We start from the raw sequence: 15,780 nt of genomic DNA on the forward strand, positions 1-15,780 counted from the left end.
GGCCCTGATAGACTTGTCCAGGGTCACCAGTGCATGCAGGACTGAACCAGGTGGTCTCACATTTTTCGCATTCACCATGTGTCTGGTGTCATTCCTACACGCAGGTGCCAGACCTTTAAGATTCTACTTTTACTTTTTAAGTAGAGAGGACTAGGTCTCTTTCAGCTCAAAAATTCTTTGATAATAAAAACAGACAAGTTGGTTTTTATTGCAGAACTCAAAAATTCACTTAAGTATTCATTTAATGCCTTCCATATGCTAGGTGATGAGGTTACATTCCGTACCCTCAGAGACGTGGCAGTTTAGCAAAGTCATGACACATGAACACAAATAGAGATGTCACACTGAAGTGCCTCGAAGAAGTCAAAACAGAAAGGCAGAGATGAAAGAAGGAAAGGAGGATTGTGAAGGTCTTTTGGGTAAGGTGGCAGCACCATTAGACCTTGAAGGAAGGGAAGGATTTCATGTGAAGATGTAGACAAAAGTTGTTTCTGAATTGTCACATGGTGTATAGAAACACGTGCCTTGTTGAGAGGGCTGGAGGAGATCAGGACAGGACTGTTGTCGCGTTGGGGTAGTGTTCAGGAGGGCATGCATGAACTAAAACTAGAAAGATGGACTGGGTCCAGATGCTGGAGTTTCTCACATGGCAGTTTGAGGAATTAATCTTTAGGCCGTGGGGAGCCAGTGAAGGTATTTTAAGTTGCTGAAAAGTCTGTTAGTATTTCAGAGGGCACCTTTTGACTCCCACCATTCCAGTGAACAACATGGAGTCATTTGCCACAAAACTTATCAGGTTGCCCATCTTCCTTTCCATTGCCTTTTTGTATCTGTAATCTTATCTCTCTCCTGGTTTTTTTTTGGTCACTTTCCCCTTCTGTCTTTGTATTTCTGATTTTTCTGTGTTTCTGTCTTTTTTTTTTTGCCTCTGCCTATGTCTGTCTCTGTCTCTCCCTTTCTTGTTTAAAACTGTCAAAACATTAACTATCTCAGCTCTTTAAGTGTTGTTTCTGTTGTGTAGTTATCCAAGTGTTTCATCTTATTCACTAATCTCTCTGTAGATAGCACTCCTGCTACTTGCCCAAGTTTTTATCTCCAAATGGACTTTAACTTTTGTCCTGTGGCCCCTTATCTTCTCTAATCATCCTTTACAAAAGGCCTTTGTCAGTACCTTTCTGAGAACCTTAAGTAAATTGTGTGACCATGTCAAAGATCTAAACAGGCTTGCCAAGTTTCATTTTTTCCATCATGGAATCTAGGCTGTCTGGTGTCTGATTTACTTCTCCGAGCTCATGGAGGTCAGTTTCCTATCTCTGTGGTTGGGATCATGGCTCTGTGACTTATAGAGCCTTTTCCTCAGAGAACTTTTTTGGGCTTTTTTGAAAGTCTTCTTCCTCCTTCCTTTTAAGAGCTTTTTTAAATTGATTCTTTTATTGATATACTCTCCATTATCACCAACGCTTTTATCCTTTCAGTTCTAGAACCTTTGCCCCCTGGATTAGTCAAGCCTCAGAGACAACTTTGTCCCCATAAAATGGGGAAAAAATCCATGGCATGGACCCTGGTAGATATTGTGTTTGCCACAACCCCTCTACCCTACCTGGACATTTTCCCATTCTTAATGTTATACGCAATGGCAAGAAGCATTTTCCTTAGATATTGGGAAAAAAGTAATAGCTGATATTATTAATATAGCATTTGGTAAATTTTGAAAGAACTATACATAAATATCTCCTTTGATCTTCCTAAAAAACCCCTGTGAAATACATAGCATAGGCAGTATTGCCAATTTGGGTGATTAGACTTCTGATTTCATTGGTATAGAGAATGTCTGTACAGAGGCTTCCTCTGCTAATACAAATGGGCATTTACTGGAATCTTACAGTGTTAGGAGTTCCCTGGTGCTTTGCTCAGGATCTCACAACCATTATGTATAAGAGGGAGGTCTGGCAGCCGGGTCCTCCAGGACTCCAGGGTTCTCCTGGGTCCCCAGTTGTTACACTACAAAGTGTATAGAGGATGGGTCAGAGAGGGGGAGAGACAGGAGCAGGGCGATCACTTGCCTCTTGTTTTGGCACTGGCAATAAGGACAGATTTCAGCAGAATGAGACACATCGTGAGTCAGACTGGTAAAGGACTGGTAAATCAATGTTGACTTGGCCCACGTGTTGGTATTTCTTTACCTTGCACTTAGTTTGCAAACCTGGGAGTTGGATTCAGTTGTTTTAGGGAGTTCAGATCTGTTTGTGAGTGGTCATAGATACTTAGATTTCCAAAGTGACCTGAGGATTGACCAGACTTCTGAAAGTATGGCATGGCATCCTAACGTCCTGCATGTGGTAGAGCAGGAATTCTTAACTAGGGATCTGTGAGATTGTTTTTAAAGATATTTTGATAACTGTATTTCAGTTTAAGTGGTTTCTTTGTAATCCTGTGGATTTTACTTTATGCATTTAATAACATTCTGAGAAGGGTTCCACAGGCTTCACCAGACTGTCACAGAGATCCATGATACAAGAAGGGTTAAGAACCCTCATTAAATTGATAGCCGCTTCATCCTGTGTGGGATACCAGAAGCTCCCATTCACCGAATAGCTATCATTTTGATATGGCCACCTAGCCAGGTGCTTGATGTAGCATCTTTCCCATGTGTATTTAGCCTGATTCTTTCTCTCTGACATTTTTTATTTCTTTGTTCTTAGATTTTAGTGACCAACCTGGATTTTCATGATGAGCAAAAACGCCGAAACCTCAATGGGACACTTCATGAGCTGCTCCGCATGAACATTGTCCCAATTGTCAACACAAATGATGCTGTTGTCCCCCCAGCTGAGCCCAATAGTGACTTGCAGGGGGTAAATGTGGGTAAAGTATTCCTATGGGTCGAGCCCCTTGGAGCTACTAATGCCTGCCTGTGCTGCATGTACTAACCACCCCAAGATCCAAAAGTATTGATGAGAGTGAGATGAAGATGAAAGATTTTGGTCATGAACACTGAGTGAAATAGGAGGAATTTTAGTAGCATCAAATGGCCTAGGTTCCTAGGAATATAACTTATTAACATTGTACAGTGGATGGGAGGCTGCATGATGCTTCAAAGAGGGGTCAGGGAACCAGAGCCTGGGAGTTGGGAGAAGGAAACTTGGGAGTCATGTAGCTCGACCTCTCCCTTTACAGATGAGGAAACTGAGACCCAGAGAGCAGAAGTTCCTTGTCCAAAGACACCCAGGCGACAAGTGGTGGAGGCAGGATTGGAAGGCCAGGCCCTCCCACTCTAGGTCTGCTTCTCCACTACGTTTTTCTCAGGAAGAATGGGCAGAGAAGACTATGTAGCTTAGACTGCAGGGACTTTGGCTTTATTTGTTTGCTATTTGAGCATGCCTTCATGCTTATATAGGTCCCTTCTTAGGTAGGATGGTTCATTCATGACATTTTACCTGAATTCTAGGTCATTAGTGTTAAAGACAATGACAGTTTGGCTGCCCGTCTGGCTGTGGAAATGAAAACTGACCTCTTGATTTTGCTTTCAGATGTAGAAGGTATGTGGTGATGTTTTTTTCTTTCATCTGTGACCACATCTAAATCCTCTGAGTATTGTCTAAGATCCCTTCCTGGTTTTGGAACCTGGTAAACACTGCTCTGCCTTTCTCCATTTTCTTCTTCTTCCTAGAGTTTGGCATACCTGCTTCCTGGCTGGCTGTAGCTGTGTCCTCACTTTTTTAAAAAATTCAGTTTTGCTTTGTTTTCAGTTCTGAGTTAACTCCCTCCCCTAACCATTGAGAAGGCAAGAAAAACAAAACCCATTACAAATATGTATAGTGAAGCAAAAGAAATGTGTGCGTTAGCCATGTCCAAAAAAAGAACAAAGGAAAATGATCTGTACTCTGAGTGTATCAGCTCTTTTATCTCACGTGGCTGTTATGTTTCTTTGTGTGTCCTATGGAACTTGGTTAGTCATTATGTTGATCAGAGTTACTAAGGCTTTGAAGGTTCATTATCTTTATAATAGTTGTTATTGTGCAAATTATTCTCCTGGTTCTGCTCACTTCACTTTGCATCGATTCATACAAGTCCTCTCAGTTTTTTTCAGAAATCATCCCCTTCATCATTTCTTACAAGAAAATAGTATTCCATCACATTCATATACCATAACTTGTTTAGCCATTCCCCAGTGGAGAAATACCCTTCAGTTTCTGATTCTTTGCCACTACCAAAAGAGCTACTATAAATATTTTTGAGTGTATGGGTTCTTTTCCTCTTTCTTTCATCTCTTTGGGTAGATACCTAATAGTATCACTGGGTCAAAGGGATTGCACAGTGTAATAGTTTTTTGGGCATATTTCCAAATTGCTTTCCAGAATGGTTGGACCAATTCACAGCTTTACCAACAATGCATTAGTATATCAGTTTTCCCACTGCCCTTTCAGCATTTGTCATTTTTCTTTTCTGTCATGTTATCCAATCTCATGGGTATGAGGTAGTACCTCAGAGTTGTTTTAATTTTAATTTCTCTAATTATCAGTGTTTTAGAGCACTTTTTTCCATATGGCTATTGAGAGCTTGGATTTCTTCCTCTGAAAACTGCCTATTCGTATCCTTTGTCCATTTATTGCTTAGGGAATAAATGGCTCTTTGTGTTCAATCAGAAAAATTTGATTCAGTAAATCTGACTCAGTGGCCTTTATATCTTAGCAATGAGACCTTTATCAGAGACACTCACTGCAAAGATTCTTCCACGTTTCTTGCTTTTCTTCTGAACTTAGCTGCCTTGATTTCGTTTGTGTAAAGCCTTTTTACTTTCATGCAATTAAAATTACCTATTTTGCATCCTATGACCCTCTCTATCTCATTTGGTCATTAACTCTTCCCTTAGCTATAGACCTGACAAGTGATTTCTCCCATGTTCCACTAATTTGCTAATGCAATTTTTTGTATCTAAATCATGTTTCCACTTCAAGGTCATCTTGGCTTATAATGTGAGATGTTGGTCTATACTCAGTTTCTGCCAGGCCAGTTTCAGTTATCCCAGCAGTTTTTGTTGACTAGTTAGTTTTTACCCAATGGCTGAGATCTTTGGGTTTGTCAGACACTAGATATATTGTGCTCATTTGCTTCTGAATATCGTGAACCTAATCTGTGCTGCTAATTGACAGCTATTTCTTTTTTTTTTCTTCCAGCCAAAGACAAGGTTTATTTAAAGATCTGCCATATTAGCCAGACTCTTAAGGAATCTGAGCAGCTGTGAGGTATTGGCTAGATTGTAAAAATCTGAGCAGTGGCTAGATTATGAGAATCAGAGCATCTTAATGGAGACAAGATGGACCATAATTATATACAGAAAGACTGTGGGAGGGCCAAGTAATGGGGGGGAGAGGGGATGACTGTGAGGGTATAGAAAGCCAGGGACCTGGATCAGATGGCCAGGGGAGAATGGACTAGGTTTATTAGAACATCTGTCTGTCATATTGGGCAGACTCTTAAGGAGTCTGAACATTAGTGAGCTATTGGCTAGATTTTAAGAATCTGAGCAGTAGCTAGATTTTAAGAATCTAAGCATCTTAATGAAAACAAGACCTTATACACAGAAAGACTATGGGAGGGATCTAGGAGTGGTCCAGGGAGAATGGAACCTAGTTAGGATTAAGGGAGGGAAGTGACCAGGGGCTTTAGGGGAGGTAAGACAATGGAGAGTTAGGCTAGATTAGGGAAACAGAATTGGGAGATTGGGTTTAGCCACAATGAAAGGCCAGTTGATGGGATTATAGCCTCAGGCAAACACCAGAGATTGGCCTTGTGGGAAGGTCCAGGGTTTTTCCTTTTTGAGGTCTATTTCCTAACCTCATCACTTTGACCTCCAGAATATTATATTCCGAGCCCTGTGGTCCCTTAATGTAGAAGCTGCTAATTCTTGTGCTATCCGGATTGTGTTTCCACAATAGTTGAATTGTTTCTTTCTGGCTGCTTGCCAATATTTTCTCCTTGACTTGGGAACTCTGGAATTTGGCTACAATATTCCTAGGAGTTTTCCTTTGGGGATCTCTTTCAGGAGGTGATTAGTGGATTCTTTCAATTTCTATTTTGCCTTCTGGTTCTAAAATATCAGGGCAGTTTTCCTTGATAATTTGAAAGATGATGTCTAGGCTTTTGTTTTGATCATGGCTTTCAGATAGTCCAATAATTTTTAGATGATCTCTCCTGGATCTATTTTCCAGGTCAGTTTTTTTTCCAATGAGATATTTCACATTGTTTTCTATCTTTTCATTCTTTCAGTTTTGTTTTACAGTGTCTTGATTTCTCATAAAGTCACTAGCTTCCAGTTGTTCCATTCTGATTTTTTTTTCAGCCAAAGACTAGGTTTATTAGAACATCTGTCATATTGGGTAGACTCTTAAGGAGTCTGAACATTAGTGAGTTATTGGCTAGATTTTAAGAATCTGAGCAGTAGCTAGATTTTAAGAATCTAAGCATCTTAATGAAGACAAGATGGACTTTATACACAGAAAGACTATGGGAGGGACCTAGGAGTGACCAAGGGAGAATAGAGCCTAGATAGGATTAAGGGTGGGAAGTGGCCAGAGGCTTTAGGGAGGTAAGACAATGGAGGGCTAAACTAGGTTAAGGGTAACAGAATTGGGAGATTGAGTGTAGCCATAATGAAAGGCCAGTTGATGGGATTATAGCCTCAGACAAATGTCAGAGATCTGGCCTTGTGGAAGTCTAGGGTTTTTTGTTTTTGGGGTCTAGATCCCAACTTCATCATTCTCCCCTCAAACAAATGGGACCCAAATTCTTTTGGGGTCAGGGACAAAGGTCTTGGCTTCTGAAACTGCTTCCTACTGGCAAGGGGCATAGAGCTGTCCCTTCCTTGAGGGGGTACCACAGAGGAAGTTGATTGGAACTGAGCACATGCTGCATCCATGGAACAATGGGGGAACATTGGCTGGTACCTGATATTTCTGTCAACTGTAGGTGAATGACCCATAGTCCAAGCCCAGAGGCCAGCTTCTTTACCTTGAGGAGGGTGTGCTGCACCTGGGTGCAGCTTCCTTGACAGCTATTTCTTACATGGTATCAAATTACTGTGATGATTATGATGTGGTTTAGAGGTTCAGGGGTGCTGGGACCCCAGAATCACAACACGCAGCTCCTGCGTGAAAGAATTCGACCCAAGCCTTCTTTCAGCCAAAGATAAAGTTTATTAGAACATTGTCATATTGGGCAGACTCATAAGAAATTTGAACATGAGTAAGCAGTGGCTAGATTAAAAGAATCTAACCCCTGGCTAGATTTTAAGAATCCCAGCAGTGGCTAGATTATAAGAATCCCAGCATCTTAATGGAGACAAGATGGATCTTATATGCAGAAAGCCTGTGGGGGAGGGATCTAGGAGTGGCCAAGTAGTCTGTGAGGCAATGGAATTCTGGGGAAATGGAGCCGAGATAGGACCTAGGTTGGGAAGTGGCCTGGGGCCATGGGGAGGCAAGCCGATGGAGGGGAGATTGGATGTAGCCACAGTGAAAGGCCAGTTGATGGGATTATAGCCTCAGGTAAACACCAGAGATTTGGTCATGTGGGAAAGTCTAGGGTTTTTCCTTTCTGGGGCCCAGATCCCAACCTCATCAATTATAGTTTTGTAGTATAGTTTGAGATCTGGTATTGATAGGCCCTCTTCCTTCACATTTTTATTTTCATTGATTCACTTAATAGTCTTGACCTTTTGTTAGTATTTTTTCTATCTCTGTGAAGAGGTTCTTTGGTAGTTTTGTTACGGTCTGAGAGGTTGAGACCCCTCAAAGACTGGAGTACAGGACGGGGTCATCTGGAATGAATTCACACACTCAAGCATTCTTTAAGTCAAGTTGGCAAAAAGTTTATTGTTACGCTTTTCAGCAGGCAAGGATTCTTAAGGAACCTGAGACCTTAGAGGGGTACAGTTAAAGTTTATATAGGATATAATACAATAAAACGTGTGCCTGTTATGCTAACTAGGTGATTCAGGGTGGTTTAGGGAGTGGTTAAAGAGTGGTCAGTTCTTAAAGGAACATGCACTTCTTGTACCTACTGCACAGGTGTTTTACCCAGAGTTCATTAGGAAAAGCCCACAAGGGGGGCCACATGGAGGTGTGGTTTTAGACCTGCTATGTCACTAAGTTAACTAGAGTTCAGGAGTAACCGAGAGTTGTCCAGTCTACCACCAGTCAATGTCTTTTTTGACAAATAGGGAGTATCCATATGTCTTAGTTCTAGAGTACAGATGTAAATAATAATAATAAGGAGTCCAGGATGTAAATAATGAGCTAGGGTGGTAGTGTAGATAGATAGTCCAGTGGGTAAGAATATCTTTATGACCCAGAGCAAAGCCAATTCAAACTAATAATTCCTTCAGGTGCTGTTTGTAACTTCACCAGCAAGAGAGATAAGGGTCTTGCTGGGGCCCACTATTGCTAGGAACAGTATCCTTGGGCTGCGGAGAAACTGCTAGGGATAGTGTTTCTGCGGCTAGGGAGAAACATGATCATGGAATTGCGGTTCCAGTACAAGCACCCAAGCACTCCATCAGTTTGGCTGGTATGGCATTGAATAAATAAGTGAATTTGGGGTAGTGTTGTCATTTTTATCATATTGGCTCAGCTTACCTGTGAGCAATTAACATTTCTCCATTATTTAGATCCGTCTTTTTGTGAAGAATGTTTTGTAATTGTGTGTATGTAGTTCCTCTGTGTGTCTTGGCAGGTAGAATCCCAAGTATTTTATGCTGTCTAGTTATTTTTAGTGGAATTTCTCTTTCTATCTCTTCCTGCTGGATTTGGTTGGTAATATACAGAAATGTGGGTGATTTATGTGGGTTTATTTTATATCCTGCAGTGTTGCTAAGTTGTTAATTGTTTCAGTTAGTTTTTCAGTTGACTCTGTAGGGTTTTCTAAGTTGGTGGTTTCAAATTCAAATAGTAACATATCCCTGAGGCCATATATGGACTTAGAAAGCCACAAATTAGCATTATCTATATTGTATTGTATTTTTATTTATTTTGTGAAATGCTTTACAGTTATGTTTTAATCTTGTTGCAGCGGCACTCTAGAGCAGGCCTGCACAGTATATGGCCTGTGGGCCACTTGTGGCCCACCAAAGGATTTCGGGTGGCCATCACTTGACCCACATTCTGTCTCTAGTCTGTCTGTGGCCTGAAGAAGTTTACAAGTTGTGCAGGTCTGCTCTAGAGGGTTGTGGGAATGTGGTCTGGAAAAAGTCATAGTTTTGTTTCCTCTTTCCCTGTCTTATTCCTTCAGTTTCTTTTTCTTGTCTTATTGCTATAGCTAGCATTTCTTGTAAAATACTGAATAGTATCAGAATAGAATAATAAAGAATAGAACAGAACTGAATAGAATAATGGCAATAATGGACATTTTTGCTTTACCCTTGATCTTGTTAGTAAAGCTTATAGCTTAACCCGTTACAGGTAATACTTGGTCTTGGTTTTAAATATACTACTTATTTTAAGGAAGGCTACATTAATGCTTTCTAGTGCTTTAAACATGAATAGGTGTTGTGTTTTGTCAAAAAGCATTTTCTGCAACTATTAAAATAACTATATGTTTCTGGTCAATTTTATTATTAACATGGTTAGTTGTATTTGTAATTTTCCTATTATTGAACCAGCCTTGACATTCCTGGTATAGATCCAGCCTGATCGTAGAATATAATCTTTGTGATATATTGCTGTAGTTTCATTGTTAATATTTCATCTAAATATTTTACAGCAATATTAAGTAGAGAAATTGGCTTGTAGTTTTCTTTTTCTGTTTTTGCTCTCTCTGGTTTAGATGTCAAGACCATATTCGTGTCATAGAAAGAATTTGGTAGGATCCCTCCCTTACTTGTATTAAATAATTCTGTTTCTTGTTCAGTTATTCTAGATAAATTGTTTTTGTAAATATTAATTTATTTCATTTAAATTGTCAGTTTTATTGGCATATAGTTAGATGAAATGAACTCCTCATAATTGCTTTTATTTTTTCTTCATTAGTTTAGAATTTACCTTTTTCTTTTTTTAATACTGGTCATTTAGTTTTCTTCTTTTTTTAATCGAATTAGCTATTGGCTTATCTATTTTGTTAATTTTATACAAAAAAATCCCAGCTCCTAGTTTTATTTATTAATTTAATGATATTTTTACATTCAGTTTTATTTATCTTCTTTGATTTTCAAAATTTCTATTTTGATGTTTAATTAGGAGTTTTAAATTTGTTGGTTTTCTGGTTTTTTTAATTGCATGCCCAATTCATTGTGCTGCTTTTCTCTTTCCTTGATGAAAACGCTTACAGATCTAAATTTTCTGCCAAGTGCTGCTTTGGTATCGCAAATTTTGGTGTGTTTTCTCTGATGTCATTATCTTTAATGAAATTATTGTATGTTTTCTTTAGTATTGTTAGTTTCCAATTAATTTTTTATCTATATTTCAAAGATCCTTTATGGAATATAACTTTCATTACATTGTGATTAGGAAAATTCAATTTTTAATTTAAAATTTAACGCTGCTTTTCTGCATTTATTGTGAGGGTTTTTTATGTCCTGTTACATTGTTGGTTTTTGTGAAGGTGCCATGCACAGTTGAAAAATAGGTGTGTTCTTTTCTGTTCCCATTAATAGTCCCCAGAAGTCTATCAAATCTGACTTTTCTAAAGTTCCATTCATGTTTAACTTCTTTCTTGGTTATTTTATGGTTAGATTTATCTTGGTCTGAGAGAAGTAAATGGAGATCCCCCGTTATTATAGTTTTACTATTTCCTCTTGTAACTCATTTAACTTTTATTTTAAGAATTTATATACAATGCCATTCAGTGCATATATAGTCAGTATTGATGTTTATTCATTGTATTATTATTATTTATATTATTATTATTGTTGTATCTTTTAGTAAAGGGTAGTTTCCCTGTTTATATTTTTTAATTAGGTCTATTTTTTCTTTTACTTTGTGTGAGATATTTGCCACCCTTGTCTTTATTTCAACTAAATCATAATAGATTCTGCTTATTTTAAGTTTATGAGTATTTTTCTGTTTCAAATGTGTTTCTTGTAAACAACATGTTTGTTGGGTTCTGGTTTCTAGTTCATCCTACTGTCCTCTTCTATTTTATGGGTGAACTCATCCTATGTATATTCATAATTATTATTCCTAACTGTGTATTTCTCTCCATCCAGTTTTCTTATGTTTTTCCATCTCTTTTTTCCCTTGTCCCCTCCCTAAGAGTATAAGTTTTGCTTCTGATTACTACCTCATTTAATCTGCTCTTCCTCTTATTCCCTCCTCTCTTTTCCCTTAACCCTTTTTTCTGTTGGCTAAGATGAATTTCTGTATTCAACTGTGTTTGTGTGTATTCTTCCCTCCTTGAACCAGTTCAAATGAGAGTGAGGTTCAAATGTTGCTGCTCCCCCCACTCACCTCTCTGTTGTATAAACTTTTTCTTGTATACTCCATTTATTAATTTTCCCTTGTTTGTCTTCTTCCTTCTGCCAGTGCATTCCTTTTCCCTACCTTGTAGTCTTTTGTGATTTCTCACTCATCCTTATTACCTTGTTATGTGCTTCTCTTAAGCCCTGCATTTGTATGTCAGTTTTTCTTCTCAGCTCCGGTCTTTTCATTGGGAATTGAAAGTTCTCAATTTTATTTAAGTCCATTTTTTTCACATGTAAGATTATACTCAGTTTTGATGGGTAGGTTATTCTGCTTTCTGAATATCCTATTTTGAGCTCTCTGTTCCTTTATGTTATAGTAGTGGTTGCTAAATCATGTATTATACTAACTAGCTCCTTGTAGTATTTTTTCATTTACTTGGGAGTTCTGAATTTTGACTGTTAACATTCCTGGGAGTTTTCATTTTGGTGTTTCTTTCAAGATGCGACTGATGGAGTCTCAGTTTTCTTCTTTTCCTTCTGGTTCTAAGATTACTGGGAAGTTTTTTTAAAAATATTATGTTTAGACTCCTTTTTTTTTTGGTTCATGGTTTTAAGGTGTCTCTCCTTATTTGTTTTACAAGTCATTTGCTTTTCCTAGGAGATAACTGCCTATTTCTATTTTTTTTTCAGTCTTTTGACTTTGATTGTTTTTTGATTTCTTATACAGTCAGCAGCTTCCATTTGGCCAATTCTAATTCTCAAGGACTTGTTTTCTTCATTGAGGTTTTTGTACTTCTTTTACTAAGTTGTTAATTCCCTTTTCATTCCTTTTTTCCTTAGCTCTTATTTGGTTTAAAATTTTTTTTTAACTTCTAGGAATTCTTCATTTTTATTTAAGGTTTTATAAATCTATCTGTCTATATGTTATATATATATATATATATACACACACACATATGTGTATATATATATACATATATGTACGCACATATATATAACTTTATAAATTTATAAAAACATTTATAAATATTTTCAAGTCATTTTCATCTTCTGAGTTTGTCTTGAGCTTCCCTGTCACTGCTGTAGAACTTTATGGTCAGGTTTTTTGTCATTTGCTCATTCTTCCAGCCTAACGTTTGACTTTGGACTTTATGTTAGTGCCAGGTTCTGTGTGCTTCTGTGAGGGGAGCGGGGCTGATCTTTGGCCCAGGCTTCGGTCATCTTACATCTTTTGCTTTCATAGCTCAGTCTGGAGAGCCTGCAGGGTGGGCTGTTCACCGCTGTCCTGGTCTGAGCTCTGCAAATTCCTCACCCAGGTTTGGATCTGCTGGTTTGTGTGTGATTGGATTTCAGTAGCTTGTTGCTGGACTCAGTCACTGTTAGCTTGCTGAGAGGTTCTCTGGGTGTAGAGCCACTGAACTGCTGGCTCCCCTTCAGTCTTGGTTTCCTGACCTGGTTATCCCACTGCATGTTCATATGCGAGGCTAAAGCCAGAGCTGAATCTCTGCTCTTCCCCTGGACTGAGAGCCACACTCTGTGTTCAGTACTTGGCTAGGCCCTGAGCTCTCTCCTGACTGTTCCTCTCTCCCTAGATCTGTGACCCAGAACTGAGGAAGAGGAGAGAAGGGTTATCATTATTGGTTTATTTTTTATATATATATGCAAAATATTTTAGGTTTTCTACATTTTATCCAGAAAAGAGAAGCTATCTCTGTATCTGCATATAGAGATCTAAAAATTATCAAATAATCCTGTCAAGTAAATGATGCACTCAGAAATATACATTTTAACTGCTGCTTCCTGCTGCTTCTAATAGATATATAATATTTTTTATTATACATATATAATAAGTAGAATACTAATTATTATTATTTTATTTATAAGCCAACTAATCAGAAGAGAGAGGAAGAGTGCAATTGATTACCACCTGTTCTTCTCTTGGTGATGGTCAGAGATAATCCCTGTAATCCCCTCTCACTGTAGTTTGATAAATTAGAGCACGTGCAAAACATGAAGATTTCTCAACTCTGATGAGTTTGAGCTAGCCCAGAGAAGAATGAATTTCAGTTATTTAATCAACAAATATTTACTGAGCACCAGTTATGGAAAGCACTATGTTAGACACTGCATTTGATGAGGACTAAAGAATAAACTGAGATTATTGCTTGATGATTAAGTTAGTTGCTAAAATGTGTGAGGAAAAGGGGATGAATGGCAAGGTGACACATCTGATTCTAGGAAACAAATTTGTCCAACTATTGATAGTCCAGATTGGTCTCTAGATTTTTAAAACATGTCAGTGCTTTCTGTAGCTATCGAGGTCAAATCTTGATCCATTAAAATGATCTCTCATCTGATCCTCACAACAACCTTGGGAAGTAGGTACTATTATTATCCTCACTTTTACAGACAAGGGAACTGAGGCAAACAGGTAAATGACTTGCCCAAGGTCACACAAATAGTAAGTGTCAGAGATCACATTTGAATTCAGGTATTCCTGGCTAGCTATTATGTCACCTAGCTGCCTCGTGTGAAGTCTTCTCTCTGGGATGTGCCAGAGTTTTAGCACGTGAATTTCATGTAAGTGGATTGGAGCAATGGCTAAAGGAAAGGGAGCCAGTAGAGAACATTCGAGTAATAATAAACACCTAGAGAGCTGGGCCCTGGGGTCAAGAGGACCTGAGTTCAAATCCAGCCTCAGACACTTAATAGCTGTGTGACTCTGGGCAAGTCACTAACCCTGTTTGGCTCAGTTGCTCATCTGTAAAATGAGCCAGAGAAGGAAATGGCAAACCATTCCACTACCTTTGCTAAGAAAACCCCAAATGGGGTTGCAGAGAATTGGACACAACTGAAACGACTCATGCAACCACAACAATCCTCAGAAAGTTTTTGCTTAGAGTTATCCACACTGCAGCTTTGTAAAAAGACATCACTGCAACCCATAAGCATGAAATCACATGTCAAGAGACCAGAGTTCTGGTGTTGGTCATGACTAAGTTTTAATTAGATATGCTTTTTTTTTTTACACAAATCTTGCTTTGTTTATGAAGCTGGGCAAATTATTCTGTTGGCTGTTTTGATGAGATAACATAAGGATTTGGGTGAGTTGATGATTGCATGTTAGTGTTTTACCCTACTTGGTACTATATAAAAATAATGCAGGTCTTTAGGATAACTTAGCTTCCTGTTCAGGGGCTCACAGTAGTGACATCAGTTAACTCACCTTGTGATGTTAGAAAGCTGAAATGTGTATATTTTAAAATCTCTAAGTTTATTAAACTAACGAACTTTGTAGATTTACCCTGATAATATTCGAACAAGTAAATTGATTTAATTTTTTGAATTGGGTAGATTTCAAAGAACCAGTTTCCTGTTCTTCCACCATTACTTGCAATTGTTTTGAATCTTGGTTAAGAGGTCAATGGGGAAGTTTTGTGGGATGTGTGTGAGTGGTTGGTTTGTGTCCTGTTTCCTATCTCTGTTCTGAAGAATATGGCATAATGGACTTTACAATCTTCATTCATTTCAGGTCTTTTTGACCGCCCTCCAGGATCGGATGATTCCAAACTCATTGATATTTTTTACCCTGGAGACCAGCAATCTGTGACATTTGGAACCAAGTCTAGAGTGGGGCTGGGTGGCATGGAGGCCAAGGTAGGAAGAGAACTGGCTGTTGTTAAATTATCAAATAAGATTGTTTTAAATCACTTTAAAATGTGTAATGTCTTAAATCACTTTTATGAATGTTTTATATAGGATCCTCCAGCTGTCTTTTTAAGAATCTTAAAGACAGACTACTCCCTGAGTTTTCACCATGTACTGTTTTTCATAGCAAGAGGAGTTACTTCATTAAGTTAATGAGATGATCATCACAATTTGTGGTATTTTAAATTTTCTGCATTTTATCCAGAAAAGAGAAGCTATCTCTGTAGTCCATTTTACTTATGGAGATCTAAAAATTACCAAATAATACTGTCAAGTAAACGATACATTCAAAAATATACTTCTCAGATACTGCTTCCTGCTGCTTCTAAACCTTTTGCAGTATTGGTTCTGACCTCATGACTCAACTAAATTACTCCTTCCCAAATTACCAGTGATCTCTTAATTGTCAAATCTACTGACCTCTTTTCACTCCTTATACTTCTTTTTTCTTTTTTTTTCTTTTTGGTGGGGCAATCGGGGTTAAGTGACTTGCTCAGGGTCACACACAGCTGGTAAGTGTTAAGTGTCTGAAGCTGGATTTGAACTCAGGTCCTCCTGACTCCAAGGCCAGAGCTTTATTCACTGTGCCACCTAGCTGACCCTAACTCCTTATACTTGATCTTTCTGTAGCACTTGACTCCATTGACCAACTTTCTCCTGGAAACTCTCTGTTCTCT

General features: G+C 38.4%; 1 protein-coding gene across 3 annotated transcripts in view; it reads left to right on the forward strand.

Moving 5' to 3' along the window:
* ALDH18A1 (aldehyde dehydrogenase 18 family member A1) overlaps window positions 1-15,780 on the forward strand; it is a 66,244-nt gene that overhangs the window by 24,109 nt on the left and 26,355 nt on the right. For 2 of the 3 annotated variants that reach the window (XM_020996980.2, XM_020996982.2), the window contains 3 exons: window positions 2,703-2,861; window positions 3,449-3,539; window positions 14,928-15,052. In XM_020996980.2, the coding sequence (XP_020852639.1) occupies window positions 2,703-2,861; window positions 3,449-3,539; window positions 14,928-15,052 (375 nt within the window). The remainder of the gene's footprint in view (window positions 1-2,702; window positions 2,862-3,448; window positions 3,540-14,927; window positions 15,053-15,780) is intronic. The other variant, XM_020996981.2, reaches the window with a different exon arrangement.

This window comes from Phascolarctos cinereus, unplaced genomic scaffold (genome assembly GCF_003287225.1).
Source record: "Phascolarctos cinereus isolate Bilbo 61053 unplaced genomic scaffold, phaCin_HiC Scaffold_3;HRSCAF=262, whole genome shotgun sequence".
NCBI lineage: Eukaryota > Metazoa > Chordata > Mammalia > Diprotodontia > Phascolarctidae > Phascolarctos > Phascolarctos cinereus.